Raw genomic sequence first — 24,757 nt, forward strand, 5'->3', positions numbered from 1 at the left:
GCCGAAGTCAGACGCTTAACCAACTGAGCCACCTAGGTGCCCCTGTCTTGGTACAACTTAGAACAATACTCACAGTCAGTAAATGTTGACCAGTAATGTCTATTTATTGCGAACATTTTGAAATATATTAATTTCTCAGTCAGAATGCTTGACATATCTCAGTCTTCAGGAGATGGTAAAGTCTGAATAGTATTATTTTCCTCACACCAGTCGGAATGGCTAAAATTAACAAGTCAGGAAATGGCAGATGTTGGTGAGGGTGCATGGAAAGGGGAACCCTCTTACACTGTTGGTGGGAATGCAAGCTGGTACAGCCATTCTGGAAAACAGTATGGAGGTTCCTTAAAAAGCTGAAAATAGAGCTTCTCTATGACCCAGCAATCGCATTACTGGGTATTTACCCCAAAGATGGAAATTAGTGATCTGAAGGGGCACGTGCACTCAGATGTTTATAGCAGCAGTGTCCACAACAGCCAGACTGTGGAAAGAACCTAGATGTCCTTCAACAGATGAATGGATAAAGATGTGGTGTGTGTATATGTGTGTGTGTATACACACACACACACACACACATATACATAGAATGGAATACTATGCAGCCATCAAAAATCCAAAATCTTGCCATTTGCAAAGACATGGATAGAACTAGAGGGTGTTATGCTAACTGAAAGAAGTCAGTCAGAGAAAGACAGTTATCATATGGTCTCTCTGATACAAGGAATTTGAGAGGCAGGGCGGGGGGTCATGGGGGGTAGAGAGGGAAAACATGAAACAAGATGGGACCAGGGAGGGAGACAAATCATTAGAGACTCTTAATCTCAGGAAACAAACTGAGGGTTGCTGGGGGGTGGGAGGGGAGGGATAAGGTGGCTGGGTTATGGACATTGGGGAGAGTATGTGCTATGGTGAGTGCTGTGAATTATATAAGACTGATAATTCACAGATGTGTATCCCTGAAGCAAATAATACATTATATGTTAATTAAAAAATGCTAATGGGGGCACGGGGGTGGCTTAGTGTCCAGCTCTTGATTTCAGCTCAAGTCATGATCTCAGGGTGGTGAGATCAAGGCCCTTATTGGGCTCCGTGCTCGGTTGTCTTGAGATTCTCTGCCTTTCTCTCTCTCCCTCTCCCCCACTGCCCCTTCCCCACTTGTGTGTGTGTGCCCTCTCTCTCACTCACTCACTCAAATAAATCTTAAAGGAAATGGTAGTAGATTGTATAGACTTAAGGGTGGGAGAATTAGGGGAGTATATCAGCTATGTGAGGAAGAGGAATAGCTGGTTCATTTAAGCATAAAAGAGCTAGAGACCCAGCTTCTACAGCTGCTGTAACAAATTACCATAAACTTGGTGACTTAAAACAACACAAATTATTACTTTATTGTTCTAGAGGTCAGAAATTTGAAATGGGCCCCACTAGGCTAAAATTTAGGTGTCCTTCCTTCTGAAGGTTATAGGAGAGAATCCATTTCCTTGCCTTTTCTAGGAAAAGAGGCTGCTTACATTCTTTGGTTTATGGCCTCCTTCCAGCTTCGAAATCAGTAATCCTATCACTTTATTGTTTGCTTCTTTCATCACATCTCTTCTAACTCTCCTGCTTCTTCCCTCTTTTACTTGTAAGAACCCTTGTAATTATACTGGACACACCCAGGTAATCCAGAATAATCTCTCCTCAAAATCCTTAATCACATCTGACTTAAAGTAAGTCCCTTTTTGTTAGGTAACATATTCACAGATTGTGGGGATTAGGATATGGGATTTATTGTCATGATTCTGACTCCCACAATAGCTGTGTAACCTGGAGTATACAACTTTACTTTTTTAAGGTTTTATTTATTTATTTGAGAGAGAGACAGTGAGAGAGAGCATGAGAGGGGAGGTCAGAGGGAGCAGACTCCCCATGGAGCAGGGAGCCTGATGCAGGACTCGATCCCAGGACTCCGGGATCATGACCTGAGCTGAAGGCAGTCACTTAACCAACTGAGCCACCCAAGCGCCTGTATACAACTTTAAAATTCAGCCTATGAAGATACTCTGGTGTAAGACCATGATCTCTCCATAATTTATATCCCTGACCCACACTTGATATGCAGGACCACTGATACTGGGAATTTGATTTAGTTGCTCTCGTCGCAGGTGGATTTGCCGCAATACCTCTTCTCTCACTAGCTGTCATTTAAATGTGGTGTTGGGGGGTGCCTGGGTGGCTCAGTGGATTAAGCCTTTGCCTTCAGCTCAGGTTATGATCTCTGGGTCTTGGGATTGAGCCCCATATCGGGCTCTCTGCACAGCAGGAAGCCTGCTTCCCCCTCTCTCTTTGCCTGCCTCTCTGCCTACTTGTCATCTCTCTCTCTCTCTCAAATAAATAAATAAAATCCTTTAAAAAAAAAATGTGATGTTGGTGTGCTCATTGTAAGTCTGATTGATCTCTTTGCACCCTAGCTGCAAGGGAAGCTGGTGAATCTATAGCGGAAATTGCTTCTGCCTTTTAAGTTGGGAGATTTCTTAAAAATAGGAGGGGAGATTAAGATGCTGGGCTTCAGGGCTCTCTGCTCAGCCTGCTTCCTCCTCTCTCTCTGCCTGCCTCTCTGCCTACTTGTTATTTCTGTCAAATAAATAAATAAAATCTAAAAAAAAAAAAAAAAAAAAAAAGATGCTGGGCTTCAAAGAAGAATGCCAACCAGAGAGAGGATTTAAGTATAGTGGAAAGTCATGGGTAATAGGATTGTTTTGATAAACTCTGTATCAGAGATGCGAAGATGAGTAAGAGTCGTGTCTGTTTCTGTTCTCATGGCGGCCAGAGCAGGAATGGAAAGCGATGTGCATGTGCTAGTACCCTAACATAAATCAGTGCCATTTTTCTCATACCTTACCTGATAGGAAGCCAACTCTGTTCTGTGAAAGCTTTTCATTTTCATTTCCATTTCACTGTCTTACATGCTTATCAGAAATTGCTGTCAGCTGTACCTTTGCCTTTTGAACGGTTACATGGAGGAAGGTAGGCAGGTTTTGAGGCTTTCTTCTTTCATTCCAGTAGGTTAATCAGTAACAGTGGTTTTGATGTATACCTGTGCTGTCCAGAATGGTAGACACTAGGCATGTGTGGCTGTTCAATTTTAATTTCATTTAAATGAAATAAAATAAAAAATTGTGTCAGTTATACTAATTGCATGTCAAATGCTCATGTGGCTAGTGGCTACTGAATTAGACAGCCCACGTCTATCCCAGTGGTGTGACATGTTTATTGTATGAGGGTCAATCAGGAAAAAAAATCAGGGACAGCAAAGCAAGGTTTATTGAGTGAAAGCAAAGTGATAGTACAAAACTCCCAAGAAGGGAGGGGACCCAAAGGGGTTGCCCAAAATGAAATGTTGAATAAGCTCTTTTTTAATACCCCTAGTAAGTTTTTCCTTTTCATATAATGCTTTAGAGTTCACAGCATCCATTCATATGTAGTATATGTTTTCCTGATAATGCAGACTGTAAAATAAGCATAATTAACTCTTAACTTTTCATATAGGAAGTTGAAGCTCAGAGAGACCAGAGGGTCAAACAGCAAAGTTAGAAGGGGTTATATTATTCTTTTGGGTGTGTGTGTATAATATATAATTCTGTTCAGTGCAACATAAAGTGCCTAGGGTACTAAGTATTATGTTGAATATTAGGATACTAAAAAAGCTAGGTGTTCTGCCCTGGTCTGGGCCTTGTTGTCTTATTCTTGTTGCGTTTTTCAGCTTGAGCTGGTAAAGAATGGCAAATGGAACATTGTGGGGAAGGGGCCTCACACTTGTATGAGTGGATCTAACTTTTCTCGGGGAGCCTTCCCCAAACTGATCCCTAGTCAGTTTCACACTGTAACCCCAATAGATAATATATGGATTTGCTTTTTGTCTCCTCCCACAACCCCTAATATAAAATGTAAATTCCTTGATAGCAGGAACCTTGTGTACTTTCTTCACTGCTGTATCCCAGCTCCTAGAATAGTGTCTAGGATATAGCAAGCCCGAGATACTAAGAAATTATTGGTATAAATTGTTTTACATTTGCTTCTATTATTAAGCAAAGTGGTTGCTCTGGAGGGTTTCTCCCCTGCTAAAATCTTAATGGTTTTAGGAGTTAATTTAGGAGTTAAAATGGTTTTAGGAGTCTTTTGTGATATTTCTCTTTCATATTGCTGAAATTATTGATCCTCTTAGAAGTGGTTTATATCTGCAAGGCCCTGTAGAGTAACTGCTAGCCACCTGTGGTCATTGAGCACTGGAAATGTGGCGGGTGTGACTGAGGAGCTGTATTATAATTCAGGTTTTTTGTTTTTTTTTTTAATGGGAAGAGGCGCGGGGAGGGCCAGCAGGGGGATTAAAGAGAGAATCTTAAGCGGACTCTATGCCCAGCGCGAGTGTTGGGCTCAGTCTCAGGACCCTTAGATGATGACTTGAGCCAAAATCAAGAGTCAGACAATTGACTCAGTCACCCAGGCACCCCTGTAAGTAAAAGTTTTTTTTTTTTTTTTAATTAATTTAAGTTTTAAGAATTTATGCTTGATTGAGTTATCAGAACAATTTGGGTCTGTGAATCTACCTTCAGCAGTACATTTTAAGGAATCTAAATACAGATCGAATATTTCTGATGAAAAAGTAGCTGCTTAATTGATAGGTGCTGTAATTCTGAAACAGTTTGACAACTTAGCATGAGAAAGAATTTGAAATCTTCAATAATTTTTATATTGACTACATGTTGAAATGCTAATGTTTTAGATATGTTAGATTAAAATACATTGTTTTCTGCTTTTTACTTTTGTAAGTTAAAAGAAATAGGTTACATATAGTAAATATGTGACTAATATTAGATTTCCTTCTATTGACCATAAGGAGTTTCTATCAAAAGATTTTTACTGTGAATTTTTTTTTGTGTGTGAAATCATATTTGTAGCCTTGAGGCTTTTATTTAATATATATTTTTAAAATATACAAATAATTATCTTGTTAACTGCACTCATTCAACATATTTATTCAGGGAAGACTAGATAATAAGGTACTCTTCAAGGCAGTTTTGGGGTTATAGTATAAATCAGAGATTAATTGAAGAAATAACATGTTAGAATGTAGTGCATGCCATAATGGATATGAATTCAAGGGTTGACCTCATAGAAATGTCTTAAGAGGTTTTATGAAGGGTATATCATCTCCCTAAGATAGAAGAATTTTGTGATGAACTGGAGGAGGATATTCCAGGCAGAGGAAAAAAAAATACATATATATAGAGAGAGAAAGAGACCGACAGACAGACATAGGAAGAATCAGAAGCATTTGGAGCATATTTCATGAAGGGAGAGGTTTAAGGAGGTAAGGTTGGAAGCTAAATTGGGGGATACTGATAGGCTGCTTAGTTTGAACTTTATGGATAAATGGAAATTAATGTTTTCAATCTGGACATTGATGTGTTTAGAATTATTTGATACCGTATATTTGGGAAGTTCATGCAAGTAAAGTCATGGGAATGATTTGAGAAAACTGCCAAAAATCCATGTAAAAGACAGTGAAAGTCTGAATCAGGATACTGAGAAGCATCTATGAGAGAAAATACGTGAATGTAATCAGTGGGATTTTGGCTACTGATTAGGTATGAAGGGAGAGAGGGAGAGTCATATTGAAGTTGGTCGTGGGGAAATGGTAGCACTTCTCATGGAAACAGGTAATAAAGTCATGGGTGTTGAAGGGAATATTTAATAAATATCCATGCAGGGATGCCAGATAGCTGTTGGAATGGGGACATAGTGTGAGCTGGGTTGGAAATGATTGATTTCATAGTTGTCTTCAGTAATGGTGACACTTAAATCCACAAGCTGGAAAGTAGTGATACAGGTGTATCGGTATCAGGTGAGATCATTAGGGAACAGATACCAGATGATAATAAGGTCTTATTCTTCCTCCCACCTACCTCCCCTCTGGTGACAATCAATTATGTTCTTTATAGTTGAGAGTCTTTTTTGGTTTCTTTCTTTTTTTCTTTGTTCACTTGTTTTGTTTCTTAAATTCCACAAAAGGGTGAAATCATATGGTGTTTGTCTTTCTCTGACTTATTTTATTTAGCATTATACTCTCTAGATCCATCCGTGTTGTTTTAACAGTCAAGGTTCCAATCTTTTTTATGGCTGAGTAATATTCCATTGCACTGTGAGTGTGTGAGTGTGTGTGTGTGTGTGTGTACATACACCATATCTTTCTCCATTCATAGACCCTTAGACTATTTCCATAATTTGGCTACTGTAAATAATACTGCAGTAAACATAGAGATGCATATATCTTTTTGATTTAAAGATTTTTATTTATTTATTTGACAGACAGAGATTACAAATAGGCAGAGAGGCAGGCAGAGAGAGAGGAGGAAGCAGGCTCCCCGCTGAGCAGAGAGCCCGATGTGGGGCTCGATCCCAGGACTCTGAGATCATGACCTGAGCCGAAGGCAGAGGCTTTAACCCACTGAGCCACCCAGGCGCCCCTATCTTTTTGATTTAGTGTTTTAATGTTCTTTGGGTAAATGCCCAGTAATGGAATCACTGGATTGTGTGGTAATTCTATTTTTAATTTTTTGAGGAACCTCCATACTGTTTTCCACAGTAGCTGCACCAGTTTGCATTCCTACCAACAGTGCATGAGAGTCCTTTTTTCTCCACATCCTCATCAGTACTTCTTGTTTCTTGTGTTTTTGATTTCAGCCATTCTGACAGGTGTGAGGTAATAGCTCGTTGTGGTTTTGATTTGCATTTCCCTGATGATTAGGTGTTTCTTTTCTTCTTCTTTTTTTTTATTTTTTAAAGATTTTATTTATTTCACCGCGAGAGGGATGTGGGAGAGGGAGAAGCAGCCCTCCCTCTGAGTAGGGACCCCCATGCGGGGCTTGATCCCAGGAATCAGGACCTGAGCTGAAGGCAGACACATAACGACTGAGCCACCCAGGTGCCCCATGGAAAGTTTTAAAGTTTAATAAAGGGATATTTTAATGCACTCGTTCTCAAAAGTGTGGTCCCCAGACCAATAGCATCAGTATCACCTGGGAACTTGTTAGAAATCCAAAATCTTGTGTCCCATCTTAGACCTGCTGAATCAGAAACTGTGGGGATCAAGTTCAGTGACCATTTTCAGAGGCTTTCAAAAAGATTTTGATACGGTTTGAAGTTTGAGTAAGGGCCAATACACTATAGTTCAGGAAGTATGAAGACTGAGAAAAAGCTAAGTTTGGGCAGTCATTGTTAACTCTTGAGAAAATTTGTAGTATTAAATTGCCATCAGTACTGTTCATGCTCCTCAGTTTTTTTTTTTAATGAATATAGAATGTGCATTTTATGCAATGTGTAGATAATGCATTTTAATCAGATTATGATCATAGGGCATATACTTTTAAATCACATTAGTTGTGTGTAAGCCTGGCGATTCACAGACCTGTACCCCTGGGGATAAAAATATATGTTTATAAAAAATAAAAAATTTAAAAAAAAAAAAGAAATACCACATTGAGGACACCTGGGTGGCTCAGTTGGTTAAGTGTCTGCCTTCTGCTCAGGTCATGATCCCAGGGTCATGGGATTGAGCGCCCCCTTCAGGAACCCTGGTTTGTGGGGAGCCTGCTTCTCCCTCTTCCTATGCCTACTGCTCTGCCTGCTTGTATTCTCTGTCTGTAGGACACCTTCTCTGTCAAATAAATAAAATCTTTTAAAAATACTTAAAAAAATAAATCACATTAGTTGAGGTAATCAAAATGCATTCATTTTAACTCTACAGTTACTGAACTTTATGAAAATACACCCTCTAACCACCACCCTGATCAAGATATAGAATACTTGCAAATCTCCCAAAATACTGTCTAGACTCCTCTGCAATATGTCCTAACTCTCTATATGCGTCAGGCAGTTGTTCTGATTTGTATCACTATAAATTACTTTTGCTTGTTCTAGAACTTGGTATTGGTAGTCCTTTGAGTTTCATCATTCTGGTGAGTATGAATTGGTATTTTATTGTAGAGTCACATTTCTAGATGACAGAAGATGTTGAGCTTCTTTTCATGTGCTTAATGGGCCATTTGTGTATCTTCTTTTAGTGTTTAAATCATTAGTCCATTTTAAAAATTGGAATGCTTTATTGTTGAGTTCTCTTTATATTTTTTCAGTGTAAATCCTTTGTGTTTGTATACATACACATATATCCCAGTCTGGCTTGCCTTTTCACTTTTCTTAATTATTTTGAGGAGCAGGAGTTTTAAATTTTAATGAATCCAATTTATGGGTTTACTTTTTCTTTTATTGACTCTTGCCTGTATGGAATTCTTTATTTCCCTGGGCTAGTGAAAAATTTCTCCTAGAAATTTTATAGATTTAGGTCTGTGATCCATTTTGAATTAATATTTGTGTGTGCTGTGATGTATCACTTAAAGTTAATTTTTTCTAGTTTTTAAATTTTTATCTCCAATTATACCAGCACTACCATTAAAAACATTTTTTCCGGGACGCCTGGGTGGCTCAGTTGGTTAAGCAGCTGCCTTCGGCTCGGGTCATGATTCCAGCGTCCTGGGATCGAGTCCCACATGGGGCTCCTTGATCAGCGGGGAGCCTGCTTCTCCCTCTGCCTCAGCCTGCCATTCTTTCTGCCTGTGCTCGCTCTCTCTCCCTCTCTCTCTCTCTGATAAATAAATAAAAAATCTTTGGAAAAAAAAAAAAAAAAACATTTTTTCCCTGTTAAAGTGCCTTGACACTTTTGTTAAACATTATTTGGCTGTATACACAGACACACTGATACACATGTACCTACGTACATGAGTAGATGAGTCCATTTCTGTATTCTGGTCTGTTCCATTGATCTGTATGTTTATTCTTATACCAATACTATACTGTTTTGATTATTACCGCATAAAAGTTTGAAATCTGGTAGTGTAAGTTCTCCCACATTTATTCTTTTGGAACATTGTTTTGTTTATTCTCAGTTTTTCCATTTCCAGATAAATTTTAAAGCCAACCTGTCCGTTAGTTTCTACCAAAAACAGCCTCCTAGTGTTTTGATTGGAATTGTATTCTAACTATAGATTAGTTTGAGGGGAATTATGTTGATCTTTTTGAAGTGAGCTTTTATTTGTTTTCTGGTTTTTGTTTTCTGCTTTTCGTTATTTTCTTCTACTTAATTTTGGTTTAATATACTTTTATAGGGCACCTGGGTGGCTCAGTGGGTTAAGCCGCTGCCTTCGGCTCAGGTCATGATCTCAGGGTCCTGGGATCGAGTCCTGCATCGGGCTCTCTGCTCAGCAGGGAGCCTGCTTCCTTCTCTCTCTCTCTCTGCCTGCCTCTCAGTGTATTTGTAATTTCTCTCTGTCAAATAAATAAATAAAATCTTAAAAAAATATATATATATATACTTTTATAGTTTAAGGTAGATTAATGCCTTAAGACCTTTTTTATTTTCATTTAGGCATTTAAAGTTATAAAGAGCTCTCTGAGCACTGCCTGTTGCGTCCTACACATTATGTTTCCATTTTCATTTGGTTTCAGATATTTTCCCATTTCCTCTGTGATTTCTTCTTTTGCTCCATGATTATTAAGAAATGTATTATTTCATTTCCAAATAGGTGAGGAATTTTCCAGCTGTCTTTCTGTATTGATTGGTAGTTCTGTGGTTTTGATTCTTTTAAATTTCTGAAGATTAATTTGTGATTCACATATGGTCTTTCTTGCTGGATGGATATGCACTTGAAAAATACGTGTATTCTTCTGTTGGGTAAAGTGTTTTAGAAATGCCAGTTAGATGTTTGGTTGATAGTATTGGTCTAATTCTGCCAATTTTCTGCCCACTTTCTGCCTAGTTGTCTGTTATTGAGAGAGGAGTTTTGAACTCTCCAAATAATTATAGATTTATCTATTTTTCTTTTCTCTGTCTCTTTTTATTTTATTTCTCCTGTTTATTAGGTATCCTCTAATAATCCTCTTTTGGTTTCTCTGTGGTTTATAATACGCATTTTTATATATTCCACTTTAAGTATAATATAAAATCTTAAGTGGTGTAATTATATCTCCCTCTCCTTCTGTTTGTACTGTTACATTTTCATTTTTATTTTGTTAGTTTGTTTTGGGGGGGGGCAGAGATGGAGGGAGAGAGAGAATCTTAAGTAGACTTCATGCCTAGTGCAGGGTCTGATGCAGGCTTTGATCTCACAACCCTGAGATCATGACCTTAGCCAAAGTCAAGAGTCAGATGCTTAACCTGCTGAGCCACCCAGGTGCCCTCTTTTTTGTTTTAAAGTCATTTATTTATTTATTTATTTATTTATTTTTTAACTTTTTATTTTTTATAAACATATATTTTTATCCCCAGGGGTACAGGTCTGTGAATCACCAGGTTTACACACTTCTAAAGTCATTTATTTTTTATTTAGTTTTTTTTAAGTAATCTCTACACAGCGTGGGGCTTGAATTCAAGATCCTGATATCAAGAGTTGCATGCTCTTCCAAGTGGGCCAGCTGGGCACCACCCTTTTTTTCCCCTTTATTTGTTTTAAACCCTAAAGTACATGTTATTTTTGTTTTTTGCTTAAGATTTTATGTATTTATTAGACTGCAAGAGAGGGAACACAAGCCAGGGGTGAGGGGGAAGGGAGAAGCACGCTTCCTGCTGAGCAGGGAGCCCTATGACGAACTTGATCCCAGGACCCTGGGATCATGACCTGAGCCGAAGGCAGATGCTTAACAACTGAGCCACCCAGTACCCCAAAAGTTAGTTAACTTTTAAGGAAATTAAAAAACAAGGAGAAAAACATTATTTTATATTTACTTACATACTTTTCATTTCTGGCATTTATTATCTTTTTGTGTAGTTCCAGGTTTCTGTGTGGTATCTTTCTTTCTAGCCTCAAGAACTTCCTTTTTAAAATATTCCTTATGGTATTGATCTTCTGGCATCAAATTTCCTCAGCTTCTGTGTTTCTGAAATTGTCCTTATTTCACCTTCAGTTTTAAAGGGTATTTTTGCTGGACATATAATTATAGGTTTGATAAGGGCTTATCCTTCTCCCCCTCCCAATATTTTGAAGTTTTACTTCATTATTTTTTGGCTTACATTTTTTTCTGAGAATATGGGCATTAGTCTTATCTTTATTCCTCCTTATATAATGGATCCTTTTTCTCTCCCTGCTCTGAAAATTTTCTTTTTATCATTGAATTTCAGCCATTTGATTACAGTGTCTTTGTATGGTCTTTTTTTGTGTTTAAATGCTCAAGTTTTGTTGAGCATCTTAGATCTCTGAGTTTGTAACTCATCAAATTTGAAAGCTATTCTGTCATTTCTTCACATTTTTTTTATATAATTGATATGAGCCAGATTTGATATGAACTCTTAACTTCTTGGGGTCTGTTGTCCAGTGAACTGGTAATTTGATTTTTTAATATGATACAGAGTTGTAAATGAAATTTTTAAAAATAAGGCAGTGAAGGGGCACCTGGGTGGCTCAGTCAGTTGAGCGTCTGCCTTCAGCCCAGGTCCTAATCCCAGTATCCTAGAATTGAGCCCTTCATCAGGCCTCCCGCTCTGTAGGAAGCCTGCTTCTCCCTCTTCCTCTGCTTACTGCTCCCCTGCTTGTGCTCTCTCTCTGCCAAATAGATAAAATCTTAAAAAAAAAAAAAAAAATTAAGGCTGTGAAGTTGACCACATCAACTGACTCCTTCCCAGATGAGTTATCTGTGGCATGCAGTGCTGTTTGATGGCATTTTATCTATAGTAGAACTTCTTCCAAAGTTGGAGTCAGTCCTCTCAAACCCTGCAGTTTCTTTATCAGCTAAGTTTATGTAATATTCTAAATCCTTTTTTTGTCATTTCAACAGTCTTCAAAGCATCTTCACCAGGAGTAGAGTCCATCTCAAGAAACTACTTTCTTTGCTCACCCGTAAGAAGAAACTCCTCATCCATTCAAGCTTTATCAGTGGATGATAGCAATTCACTCACATCTTCAGGCTCCATGTAATTTTCATTCTCTTTCCCCCACTTCTGCAGTCACTTCCTCCACTGAAGTCTTGAGCTCCTCAAAGTCATCCATGAGGATTGGAATCAGCTTCTTCCCAAATGCTGTTAATGTTGATATTTTGACCTCTTCAGATTAACCTTGAATGCTCTTAATGGCATCAAGAATTGGGAATCCTTTCCAGAAGGTTTTCAGTTGCCTTTGCCCAGATGCATTAGAGGAATCACTATCAATGGCAGCTATAGCGTTACAAAAAAATTTTTTTATTTATTTTTAAGATTTTATTTATTTCTTTGGCAGAGTGTGAGATAGTACAAGCAGTTGGAGAAATAGACTCCCGGCTTAATCCCAGGACCCTGGGATCATGACCTGAATAAAGGCAGACACTTAACCAGCTGAGCCACCCAGGTGACCCTGAAATGTATTTTTTAAATACAAAGTCTTGAAAATCTAAATTACTTTTTGATCCATGGACTACAGAAAAGATGGTTGTGTCAGCAGGCATGAAAACAATGTTAATCTTGTCCATCTCCATTGAAGTTCTTAGGTGACCAGGTATATTATTATTATTGTGCAGTAATATTTTGAGAGGACTCTTTTTTCCTAAGCAGTAGGTCTCAGTGGTGGTTTAAAATATCAGTAAACCGTGTTGAAAACAGATATGCTGTCATCCAGGCTTTGGTGTTTCGTTCATAGAGCACACAGGCAGAGGAGATTTAGCATAGTTTTAAGGGCCCTAGGGTTTTGGGAATGGGAAATGAGTATTGGCTTCGACTTAAAGTTGCCAGCTGCATTATCCCTTAACAAGAGAGTCAGCCTGTACTTTGAAGTTATGAAACCAGGCACTAACTTATCCTCTCTAGCTATGAAGTCCAGGATGGTATCTTCTCCTGATACAAGATTGTTTTGTCTACACAGAAAGTCTGTTGTTTAGCCACCTCCATGAATTATCTTAGCTACGTCTTCTGGATAACTCAGTGTAGCTTCTGTATCAACACTTGCTCCTTCACCTCATATTTCTATTTTATGGAGATGGCTTCTCTCCTGAAACCTCATGAACCAACCTCTGCTAGCTTTCAGGTTTTTCGTATGCAGTTCCTCACCTCTCTCAGTTTGCGTAGAATTGAAGAGAGTTAAGGCCTTGCTCTGGGTTAGGCTTTGGTTTAATGGAAGGTTGTGGCCAGCTCGATATGCTTAGACCACTCAGACTTTTTCCAAATCAGTGGTAAGGCTTCTTTTATCTCTTGTGTCTTTGCTGGAGCACAACTTTTCATTTCCTTCAAGAACTTTTAGCTTTGAGAGTAAAAGTTGGCTGTTTTGTGCAAGAGTCCTGTCTAGAATTTCATTGTGCCTTCCTCACTAAGCTTAATCATTTCTAGCTTTTGATTTAAAAAGAGACATGTGACTCTTTTCACTTGAACACTTAGGGGGCCATAGTAGAGTTATTAATAGGCATAATTTCAGTACTGTGTCTCAGGTAATAAGGAAGCCCAAGGAAAGGAAGAGAGATGGGGGAGTGGCTGATTGGTGGAGCAGTCAGAACGCACACAACATTCATTAAGTTCGCTATCTTATATGGGAATGGTTTGTGGTGCCCCCAAACAGTTGCAATAATGTCAAAAATCACTGTTCACAGAATATCATAACAAGTATAATAATAATATTATTAAACAATTTGAAATATTGTGAGAATTACAAAATGTGACACAGAGACATGAAGTGAGCAAATGCTATTGGATAAAGGGTACCAGTAGACTTCTTGGACACAGGGTTGCCACAGACCTTCTATTGTTTACAACTTCAGCATCTGTGAAGCACAGTAAAGCAAAGCACAATAAAACAAGTATGCCTGTATACTGATGACTCCCAAATGAATATCTGCAGTCCATACCTTTCCTTTAAACCCCAGACTCTAACTACCTGTCAGTTCATTCTGTTGGATGTATAATAACCATCTCAGAATTATCATTGTTATCAAGCACAATAGCAAGAGCTTATGTAATATCATGTGCCAAGCACTATTATCCCAAAATGGACTCTTCTCCATATACCTACTTGTATCATCTTCCTTTTGTTAGTAAATGGCTAGTCCACCCTTCTAGCTGGCCAGGAATCATTTTTTTATCCCCACCCCTTTTCCCTTCACTCAGTAAAACGTTGTTGGCCAAAGTCTGATGATAGCTGTCTATATTGCTGTCTACTGGACCGAGCCAGTTAATTCTGTTGGATGACTCAGTCAGCCAGTGGCTGAGCCTGACCTGAATGGCCCAAGACAACCTCACTCAACTGTTTGGACCCTCAGCTGAGATGACTGTGATAGGTGGGAAAACTGGGTCTCCTTGTTCCAAGTGGTATGTTGTCCTTGGCTTTATAACATGATGATGGTGTTAGCAAAAGGGCAGGCTCAAATGCACAAGTGCTTATCAGCCTCTTTCTGTTACATTTGGTGAAGTCCAATTGGCCAAAGTAAGTCATGTGTTCAGCCTATGGTCAGTATGTGAAGAGATTAATTTTTTTTTTTAAAGATTTTATTTACTTATTTGACAGACAGAGATCACAAGTAGGCAAAGAGGCAGGCAGAGAGAGAGAGGAGGAAGCAGGCTCCCTGCCCGATGTGGGGCTCGATCCCAGGACCCTGGGATCATGACCTGAGCTGAAGGCAGAGGCTTTAACCCACTGAGCCACCCAGGCGCCATGTGAAGAGATTAATAAGGGTACAGATGCCAGGGGGTGTGTGATTCATTGGGGGCCATTGATATAACAATCTTCCATATGCCTTCCATGATCTGTATCCAGTTAAATTACTTGATTTTAATATACCACCCCTTTCTGAAGATAGGAAAATAATAAGGAACATGACTAGCTAAAACTGATGTCTGGAAATATAGGCTAAATAATGTTTTTTTGGTAGAAAAATCGGTTTTGACTTCTGTATATCTTTTTTTTTTTTTAATTTTAGAGACCATGTAGAAGTAGAGAGTACTATATGTACTATAATTATAGTTTTTTTTAAGATTTTATTTATTTGTCAGAGAGAGAGCACAAGTAGGGGGAGCAGCAGGCAAAAGGAGAAGCAGGTTTCCTGCTGAGCAAGGAGCCAGATCTGGGATTTTTTTCTAGGGCCCAGGATCATGACCCTAGCCAAAGGCAGGCATTCAACCGACTGAGCCACCCAGGCACGCCTAGATTCTTTGATTTAGTTAAGTCAGACGGTATCTTGTTGCTAGCTGAGTTAATTAACTTGTCCATTTTGTGTATCATCCCCATTCCACATCAGGAAGTAGTACTTTACTTTTGTTTAACTAGTATGGTGTTTTACATTATTTTGGCTGTTTGCTCTTTTTTATTTTTTAAATCTAATTTTTGTTTCATGTCACTTCTTAAAGCATGTAGTCACATACTTGTTTACTTCAGATCAACTCTGTACTTTGTCTTGGGTTGCCCTGATGTAATTTTTTTCTCTCATTGTCCTTTCCAATGAATCTAATCTGTTACTACATTAATATGTATTTTGATTCTAGTGTCTACTCATATTTTAGCTTTTGTTTTTCTGTCTTTGGTATTCTGTTAAACTTCTCTTACCATTATAAGTATATGCAAGCATTTACTTTATTATGTCTTCAAAAGTAGTCTTACCTGATCTTTTATATTTTTAGATGCTAATTTTATTAAAAATTGCTTTCCTTTTGGGCACCTGAGTGTCTCAGTCCATTGAACATCCTGCTCTCAGTTTCAGCTCAGGTTGTGATCTCAGCGTTCTCAGATGAAACCCTGCATCGGGCTCTGTGCTTGGTGTTGAGGTTCTGTCTCCTTCCTCTGCCCCTCCCACTCATGTTCTCTCTGTCTCTCAAATAAGTAAATAAATTTTTTTTAAAAATGCTTTCCTTTATTTTTCCTTTTTTTTTTTTTACCCTAAAAGGCATTTAGTTTTCACTTTTTCTGTGTTAAATAAGAAATATAATATTATCTTGTGTTTTATTTCCATAAGGTACAGCATTGTTACATAGAATGCATTTTTTTTTCTCCAAAGGCATTGGGTTTGGTAGAGTCGAAAACCATTGTTTTGGCATATCTCATCTAATGTAGAAATTGAGATGAGGGGGAAATAGCCATCCAGTTGTTGATGGTTTACTCTAAATTTTTTTTCTTTTTTTAAATTTAAATTCTGTTAGCCTTAACCTTAATTTCTTGTTCAGCGCACTTGGGTTATTGACTTTATCCATATCCTATGGAGGTTTCAAATTTTATCTTTTTTTTTCCTTTAAGATTTATTTATTTGAGAGAGAGCACATGTGTGCACCTAGCAAGCGAAGGGGCAGAGGGAGAAGCATACTCCCCTTGAGCATGGAGCCAGATTTCAGTTTGATCCCAGGACCCTGAGATCATGACCTGAGCCAAGGCAGATGCTTAACTGACTAAGCCACTTCTATATAGATATATACTGTATTGTCTGTACTATATAGATTCTAGTGTGTGGAAAACAATCTGAATATCAGATAGCCAAGAAAATGATCATGGATTTTTCTAACAGACTGTATAAAATAATAGATTTTCTGAACCTAGAAGGAAGTACGTTATTCCTGGTTATCAGGTGAAAAAAACCTTAGAAGTTGTTTTCCTGGAAGACTTTTGAGACTACTGTCAGTTTTGAGAAACCGAATTTTTAGTGTCTTAGCCTTTTGAGAGACCATGTAGCCCAAATTAACATAAATTTGCTTTATACACTTTAGTTTGGCAGGCATAACTAGGCACCAGGTATACAGAGTTGTGCAGAATAGTCTTTAGTGGGGGAAATAACTTCCTCCTAGCGCTGGGTGCTAAGATAGAAGTGGGCGTTAAGATGCACTGGGAGTGCTTGGCCAAGCCAAAGGCATTGTGTAGAAGTTGCTGAGTTTTAAATAAGAGAAGGCGTTAACCAGGTGAGGAGGGAAGGAGGACGGTGTTCCAGGCTGAGTGAAGGAGCATGAGTAGAGATACTGAGGAACAAAGTAGCTAAGAACTAAAAATAATTTAGTTTTATTAGGTCATAAAGTATAAAGCGGGGACCTGTGGGACCTCACATGCTATGCTAAGGAGCTTGGGTTTTATCATGTATTTTCTCAGTCTTCCACTAAAGTACAACTAAAGTCACTGGAGGTTGAATATCTGCTTCCGAAGTGAGGGGACGAAGTCCACACGGATCTCCTGCATGTTTGAAATTTCTCTTAAGACTTGTGTTCTGTTGTTAAATATTGTGAATAACCTTGTCTTTTATTCTAGAATTGATTAGTGTAGTTCTTAGCTTCAGTTTCCTAATTTATAGAATGAGAATAATAATAGCACTTACATCTTAGGATTGTTGGGAAGACGAATAACTATAACGATAACAATGACAAAAATGCCTAATATTTTTTGAGGGCTTACAAGGAACAGTCCTAAGTGCTTTATTTCTGTTACCTCATTTAATCCTCAAAACTTCTCAATGAGGTAGGTACATTTATTTATCTCCTTCTTAACTTCTAACAAAACTAGGGCATAGAGAAGTGATTTTCCTAAGGTTACAGAGCTAGTTGTTGGCAGAGCTTGGTTTGAATGCACAGTCTGAATATAAGACTATACTTAACTATTATTACATTATACTCCCATTCTTTGAGATCATGTGTGTAGAACATTTAGCACAGAATCTGCCACATAGTAATTGTATGTGTAAGCAGGTATCAGCAGCCAATAATATTTACTTAACTTTGTTCATTTCTTTGAGTTAAATTGATGTCCCTAAGAAATTTTGCTATGTTTTACTGTGGCTTGACTTATTCCCAGCATGCCATTAAATGCAAACTGTGTGACACACACACCCATGCTTTTAATCACTACCCTTTATTGCCTCCTCCTTCCTTGTGGATCTATGTCCACATTATATTTTAAATCCATGGAAGGCACCATATTTGTTTTTTTCATCATTGTATACCCAGTCCTTCACAGTGTATCTAGTACATAGACATGACCAAATCGTTGTTCAGTGAGTGAATAAAGATCTAAAAGCCTGATTTTTTTAGTTGACCTTACAATTTAAACATCATTCATACCACCTATAATTGTGGTTTAATTGCTTTACATGTTTTTCCATTGGTAAACAGTATAGTTCACACCAGCCATTCTGCTTCTGTGTTCTGCAGGACACTCTCACCTTGGAACTACAAAAACCCTGCTGGGTAACTGGTATTTGTTTGCCTTATAGAGATCAGTCAGCTTTCAGAGAGAGAAGGAGATTAGATAATACTTAGATATAAATCTAGAATATTAGAAGTATACAAACCAGCATATTAAAATGTGTATTTCAAGAAACTTAATACAGAAAGAAAAAAGTATTTTTTCATTTGACTTTGACATTAAATCATTTCAAATAAAGAGAAAATAATTTAATTTTTTTTCAAAGGAGTTCTCTGTTATTGTGGGTTAACTCATATTTTCCTCCTCTCCTCTGTCTAGAATGTCTTAAACCATTCTTCCTTATGAGAAATTGGATGTTCTTGCAGATAGTCATTGTGGGAGAAAACGTTTCATTTAAGTCCCAGATGAGGACCGGAAACTTGAAATCAGAGGAGCATCTGAAATCAAGTAATATTAGGTAGGATAAAAATTACAAGGGATTTCTACATGTTTGTACTCCTTTTAGAGATGTATGTTATATAGTATGCTTATTCTGTGAGCACTAATGAAAGAGTTAGAGACTTGGCGAAGCATTTGCTATAGGCCAGGATGGGAGATGGGAATGCTAAGATTTTTTATTTTTATTTTTATTTTTATTTTTTTAATTTATGTGACTTCATGAGACCTTTGGCATATGTTTACTTTGTCATGAGCATTTATATCTTGTAGTTGAAGGAAATTTTTTAAACATTTACTGACATCTAAGACATTTTTATGTTTATATATGAGACTCTCTGAATATTCATGATAAGCATTGGGTCATTAGGGTCATGTGATCCATCTTACAGATTGTCCTTTAGTATGTTAATTCCTGTGTTTTGGGTTTCATATATAACAGTTCATTTGAGTGCAGGGAGCATCAGCTCTTACTTAGTTCTCTCTGTCTCCATGGCTACAGTCCAGCCTCCCAGAGGCCTGTGGAGATAGGTCTATGATTGCATGCTGGTGAGTTAGAAACTGTTGTCACAGCAGCTTGCAGTGACACTTATAATGACAGAATGTGTGAAGGTGTCTGATCTCAGAGATGTAGCTTTTAAATGAGAAGTGGTTTTTGCCCCTAGAAGTTGATAACCATGACAAAGACACCTGTAGCCAGTCCATTCCAGAAGAACTTGCTTTGTTTTGCAGTGCTTAAGAACTCTGGAAACAGTTTATAGGTAGAACCTAACTAAGCTCTGCCACTTTCTAGTTGTGTGACTTTGGGCAAGTTATTTAACCACTCTGTGCCCCTGTTTCCTTGTCCATTATGGGGATAAACTCAGGACTTATCTGATAGATTTGCGTGAATTAAAAATTTAATAAAATACGAAAGCATGTAAACAGCACCTAGCAAATACTAAATGATTGAATTCTTTATTATTAAGCTATTAGTTAATTCTTTTTTTTTAAGTTAATTCTTTTCTTTTTTTTTTTTTTTTAAGATTTTATTTATTTATTTGACAGAGAGGGATCACAAGTAGGGTGAGAGGCAGGCAGAGAGAGAGGAGGAAGCAGGCTCCCCGCTGAGCAGAGAGCCCGATGCGGGGCTCGATCCCAGGACCTGGGATCATGACCTTAGCCAAAGGCAGAGGCTTTAACCCACTGAGCCACCCAGGTGCCCCTTTTAAGTTAATTCTTAACAGAGGAGTTTAGAGTCTATAATCCGTTATCATAACATTGCTGTATTTTATCATTTGCTTGATCTATTATCAGGTCCAATATTTAAAATGTACTGTTTAAGTTATGTAATCAAAACTACTGTTTGGAAAAAAGCAAAAACAAAACAAAAATAAAAACTGTTTTGTAACTTGGATCTATCTCCCTCTGGTTTCATTTTTTGTACATACTAAGAACTTGGTCATCGTGATGTATAAACAGTTTCTCTTTCTATTGGCCTAAATTTAGCATTATATGGTAGATGACAGGATTTTTGTCCCCCCATCTTGGAGTGTTTTCATCTTCAACCCCCTGTTCTGCTTCAGAAAGAATCCTGTGTCAGAAACCAGATAAGCAAAAGTAATTTGGTATTCACCGAAGTGTTGGCATTATAATCAGATTATAGTCCTCCCTCTTGGAGTTTTCATTTAGGTTCTTCTGTGGAACTTACTGGTTGTCTTATTTATTTCTCATAGCAACTCTGAAAGGGAGTTTGTTTCCCTGCTCTACAGATGAGGAAATTGAAGTTTCTTGGAAAGAATCTCCAGCATACCAATACTAATATGTAGGAAACCCACATTCAGACTTTTTAAATTCTGTATCACTTTTCATTGCAGAAAATTGCCTCTTGTATGATGCACATTTTACCATTCATTAATTCAACAAAATTTTAGTGAATAGCTCTAGGTGTTAGGGATACAGCCCTGAACACTGTCTTCTCCCTCATTCCCATGGGCTCTTCTCTTTTTCTAGTTGAACTGTAAGCATGTTATCTTTATCCTTGTACTCAGCCATAGCGGATTTGAAGTCATCTGTATGTCTTTTATCTTCCACCTTATCTTGAGTTCCTTACAAGTAAGTAGGACCTGCCATCATTAAGGCTAGCTATATTTTCATATTAATTTTTCTATTGTGTCTAATCCATGTGGCTTGCAGAACTATTTCTCAATTATTTTCTTTGCCTTTGGTAAGGTTTCCTTTCCTATTGATTTTGAAATTATCCCAGATATTCACCATTCTCTTCAGTTTATCTACCTCTTATGTTCAGACACTGATCTGATCTCCTACTTTATCTCTGAAAGTGATGTAATGAGTGCATCTGTGAATTCTCTTGATACCTCTTCACCCCACACTACTCCAGATTCTTTTAGCACATTTCCATCTAACCTTAACTCTCTCCAATTTCATTCTGCTTCTTTTTCAAAGGCAGTCTTGCCTCCTGTCTTATTAATCACATTCTCATTTCCTTCCATATCTTCCAGAACCATGCCCGTCAGATTTGGGCTCACTTTCCGAAGTCTTCAAACTATTCCATTCTCCTGGCTTCATTTCTTCATTTTAAACGTGTTTAAGGCTCTACCATTATAAAATAGAAACTTCTCTTTACGACGACCCTCTTCCTTTTTCCTCACTGGCTAGCATTTTAATTGACCTTAAGTTCTCTTTTTCTTTTTTCTTTTTTTTTGGGGGGGGGAGGTGGTAGAGAGCCCAAGTGAGGAGTAGAACGAGGGGCAGAGGGAGAGAGAACTTCTTAAGCAGGCTCCACACTTAGCCTGGAGCCTGACTTGGGGCATAATCTCATGACCCTGAGATCATCGCTTGAGCCAAGATTAAGAGTGGAACACTTAAACAACTGAGCCACCCAGGTACCCCTAAACTTCTCTTTCTTATTTGTTTCCTAGACCTCTGCAGTTTGACTGTCTTTTTTCTGCAGGGCTATTGTTGACCCTTATTTCACCAAATCCAACCCGCTTTCCAGTCCTCATAGTTATCTGCCCCTTAGAAATGAATATAGGTCTTTCTCTCTCTGACTTCACTTAGCATGCTGTACTCTGGGTCCGTCCATGTTGTTGCCAACAACAAGGTCTCATCCTTTTTTATGATATGATATAAATATACTGCATATAAATATAAATATACTGCATGATATAAATATAAATATATAATATAAATATACTGCATGATATTTCATTGTGTATACATGCCACATCTTTATCCATTCCTCTGTGGATGGATACTTGGGTTGCTTCTATATCTTGGCTATTGTAAATAATGCTGCAGTAAACATGGGGTGCATATATTTTTTTGAATTAGTGTTTTAGTTATCTTTGGGTACATACTCTGTAGAAATTTCTGTTTTCAGTTTTTGAGGAACCAAGGAACCATGTGATTTCACCTATATGTGGAATCAAAACAAAACAAATGAATAAACAAAAAACAGAATCAGGCCTGTAAAAAGATGGTTTTCAGAAGAAAGGAGGTTGGGGGAACAGGCAAAATAGATGAAGGGGAGAGAGAGATACAGGCTTCCAGTAATGAAATGAATAAGCCACAGGAATAAAAGGTACAACGTAGGGAATCTGGCCAGTGGTATTGTAATAGTGTTGTATAGTGACAGATAGTAGGTACACTTATGGTGAGCATAGCATAACATAGAGTTGTTGAATCACCATGTTGTACACCTGAAACTAATGTAACATTGTGTGTCAGCTATACTCAAAAAAAAAAAAAAAAAAAAAACATCAAAAGCTAGCTTTTCCCTTTTCCCATCTGGGAAATTACATTTTCTCTTATGGTTTTAACTATCATCAGTATCCTGGTCACGCCAGCACTATATCCCTAGTCTTGATGGCTTCTCTGTGGTTGATACTGATCTCTAATTTCCTGCTTATACACCTGTATTTTCTCATATATCCAGCTGTCCAAGCTTACAAACTAGGAATGATTTGGACTTTTTTCTCTGCTTTAGCTTTCCTTCTACTGATTTTACTTCCAGGCATTTCTTGAATCTAGATTTTTCTGTCCATCTGTATTGTCACTTCCTCCCTTCTAGTCTCGCCCTTTAAAAATCCATCTTTCGGGGCATCTGGGTGGCTCAGTGAGTTAAGCCTCTGCCTTCGGCTCAGGTCATGATCTCCGGGTCCTGGGATCGAGTCGCATCAGGCTCTCTGCTCGCCAGGAAGCCTGTCTCTCCTCTATCTCTGCCTGCTACTCTGCCTACTTGTGATCTCTCTCTCCCTGTCAAATAAATAAATAAAATCTTTTTAAAAAAATAAATAAATAAAATAAAATCCATCTTTCAGGCATATTGTTGTAATCTTAAAAATGAAATTCCCACAATGCTGTGCTCCTGCTTAAAACTCAGCACTGGTTTCCTATTACTTAAAAGATAGAATCTGATCTCTCTAACGTGTCATGCAGGCTCTCAGAATCTGCTTTCTGCCTTGGTTCTCCAGCTCATCTCCTGTGGCTTTCTACCTTATATTTTATGTTCCAGTCTCCCACCTTCATGATTTAGCCTAACTTTTATTATTATGTCACTTCTCTGCCTAGAAAAAGAATTCCTTCTTGCCTTTGATATTTCCAGACAAGGGCTATCACTTAATAAAACTAGATACACATTTTCAAATAACAGAAACTGTAGAATGAATGTTTAGTACTGGATAATGTCAGGAGACTTGAAACTTCATGACAAACTATAAAGTGCCATGGAGAGAAAGCAGATCAGTGTTTTTGTTACCTCTTACTGAGAAGAGCTCCTCCAGCAGCAGCTTCCCTGGGTGTTCTTTTCGAAGTGAAATTCAACAGTAGAGTGATGGGATTTTTCTTTTTTTTTATATAAATACCATGAGACTTGGTGATATCTTAGAGATCTATGTAGATTGTGTGTTTCGTGCATGCATGGGTAGGCTTATACTCACCTTAAGTATGTGGCCTACTGTTTTGCACAGATGAATATGATTAGGTTATTATATTTATAATTATAATTGATGAATACTTTTATTATCCCAAGTACTTCTTAGTACTCTATGAAAATAAGTAAACAAATTAACTTAAAATAAAACCTGCTGTGGCTTTTATTTAAATTTCAGAAAAAGAAGTATATTCTAGCTTACCACCCAAAACAAAAGAAGCTGATTCACCTTTCTTTAGCAGCTGTGAGTTTAGAAGATGTTGATTTATTTTCCTTTGTTCTGCTCATAGAAGAAACAGGTTTAGAAGTTCAGGTAGAAAGAATCTTCTACCGTGTCTACCTGTTTTGGAGCTATCTTGTATTTTATTTTATTTATTTAATTTTTAAAAAGATTTATTTACTTTAGAGAGAAGGAGCACATTGTGGGGAGGGACAGAGGAAGAGGGAGAGAGAGAGAATCTCAAGCAAGACTCCCTGCAGGGCTTGATCCTAGGACCCTGAGATCATGACCTGAGCTGAAATCAAGAGTTGGATGCTGAACTGACTGAGCTACCTGGGCAACCTTGGAGATATCTTGTATTTTAAACCACAAACCTTAATGTGCGTTCTTAAGAAAGATTACTCTGTATATGTTACCTTGCATTGTTATGTAAGTGCTGTGTATAATCAAGATACTTGTTAAAGAAGATAAATATTTTAGTATTTTTTTCTCTAATTGCATTATAAAAATCATTGCAAAATGTTTAAATATTGAAAGCCCTAGTTCTGTGGGTTATTACCATTAAACGTTCCAGTTGTTTTTTCTTGCTGTCTTGTATAAGAGGAACTGTGATGTAGTGGTTAGGAGTTAGGCTCTGGAACCAAACTGTTGAGGAGTTCAAATGCTGCCTTTACTACTTATTAACTTGATGACTTAAGACGTGTGATTTAACCTTTATTTCCATGGGTTTCTTCATCTATGAAGTGGGTGTAATAATAGTTCATAATATGGAATAAATAATTTATATAAAGCCGTTAGAACAGTGTCTGACAGTAGTAAGTGCTATATTGAGTATTGGCTATTTCAGTACCTGGTACATTAAATACATTGGGTATATTTATAGATTTTGATGATTATGTTGTCTCCAAGAATATTGTTTCACGTTGTTAGCTTTCAGTGCATTGTTTATCACTGAATGTTTCAAATTTTATCCTGCCTTTTTTTTTTTAATATTTTATTTATTTATTTGACAGACAGAGATCACAA

The 24,757-nt window shown here is 37.7% G+C and overlaps 1 protein-coding gene across 42 annotated transcripts in view; it reads left to right on the forward strand.

Moving 5' to 3' along the window:
* Positions 1–24,757, forward strand: part of SMG7 (SMG7 nonsense mediated mRNA decay factor) — a 92,150-nt gene that overhangs the window by 17,609 nt on the left and 49,784 nt on the right. For 14 of the 42 annotated variants that reach the window (XM_082702899.1, XM_082702923.1, XM_082702918.1 and 11 more), the window contains exon 2: positions 18,462–18,600. The exons of 24 other annotated variants lie outside the window; for them this stretch is intronic. In XM_082702899.1, coding sequence (XP_082559025.1) covers positions 18,485–18,600 — 116 coding nt within the window. In that variant the 5' untranslated portion in view covers positions 18,462–18,484. The remainder of the gene's footprint in view (positions 1–18,461; positions 18,601–24,757) is intronic. 4 more of the 42 variants (XM_082702894.1, XM_082702924.1, XM_082702922.1 and 1 more) reach the window with 1 other exon arrangement.

This window comes from Mustela nivalis, assembly GCF_964662115.1.
Source record: "Mustela nivalis genome assembly, chromosome: 16".
NCBI classification, from domain to species: domain Eukaryota; kingdom Metazoa; phylum Chordata; class Mammalia; order Carnivora; family Mustelidae; genus Mustela; species Mustela nivalis.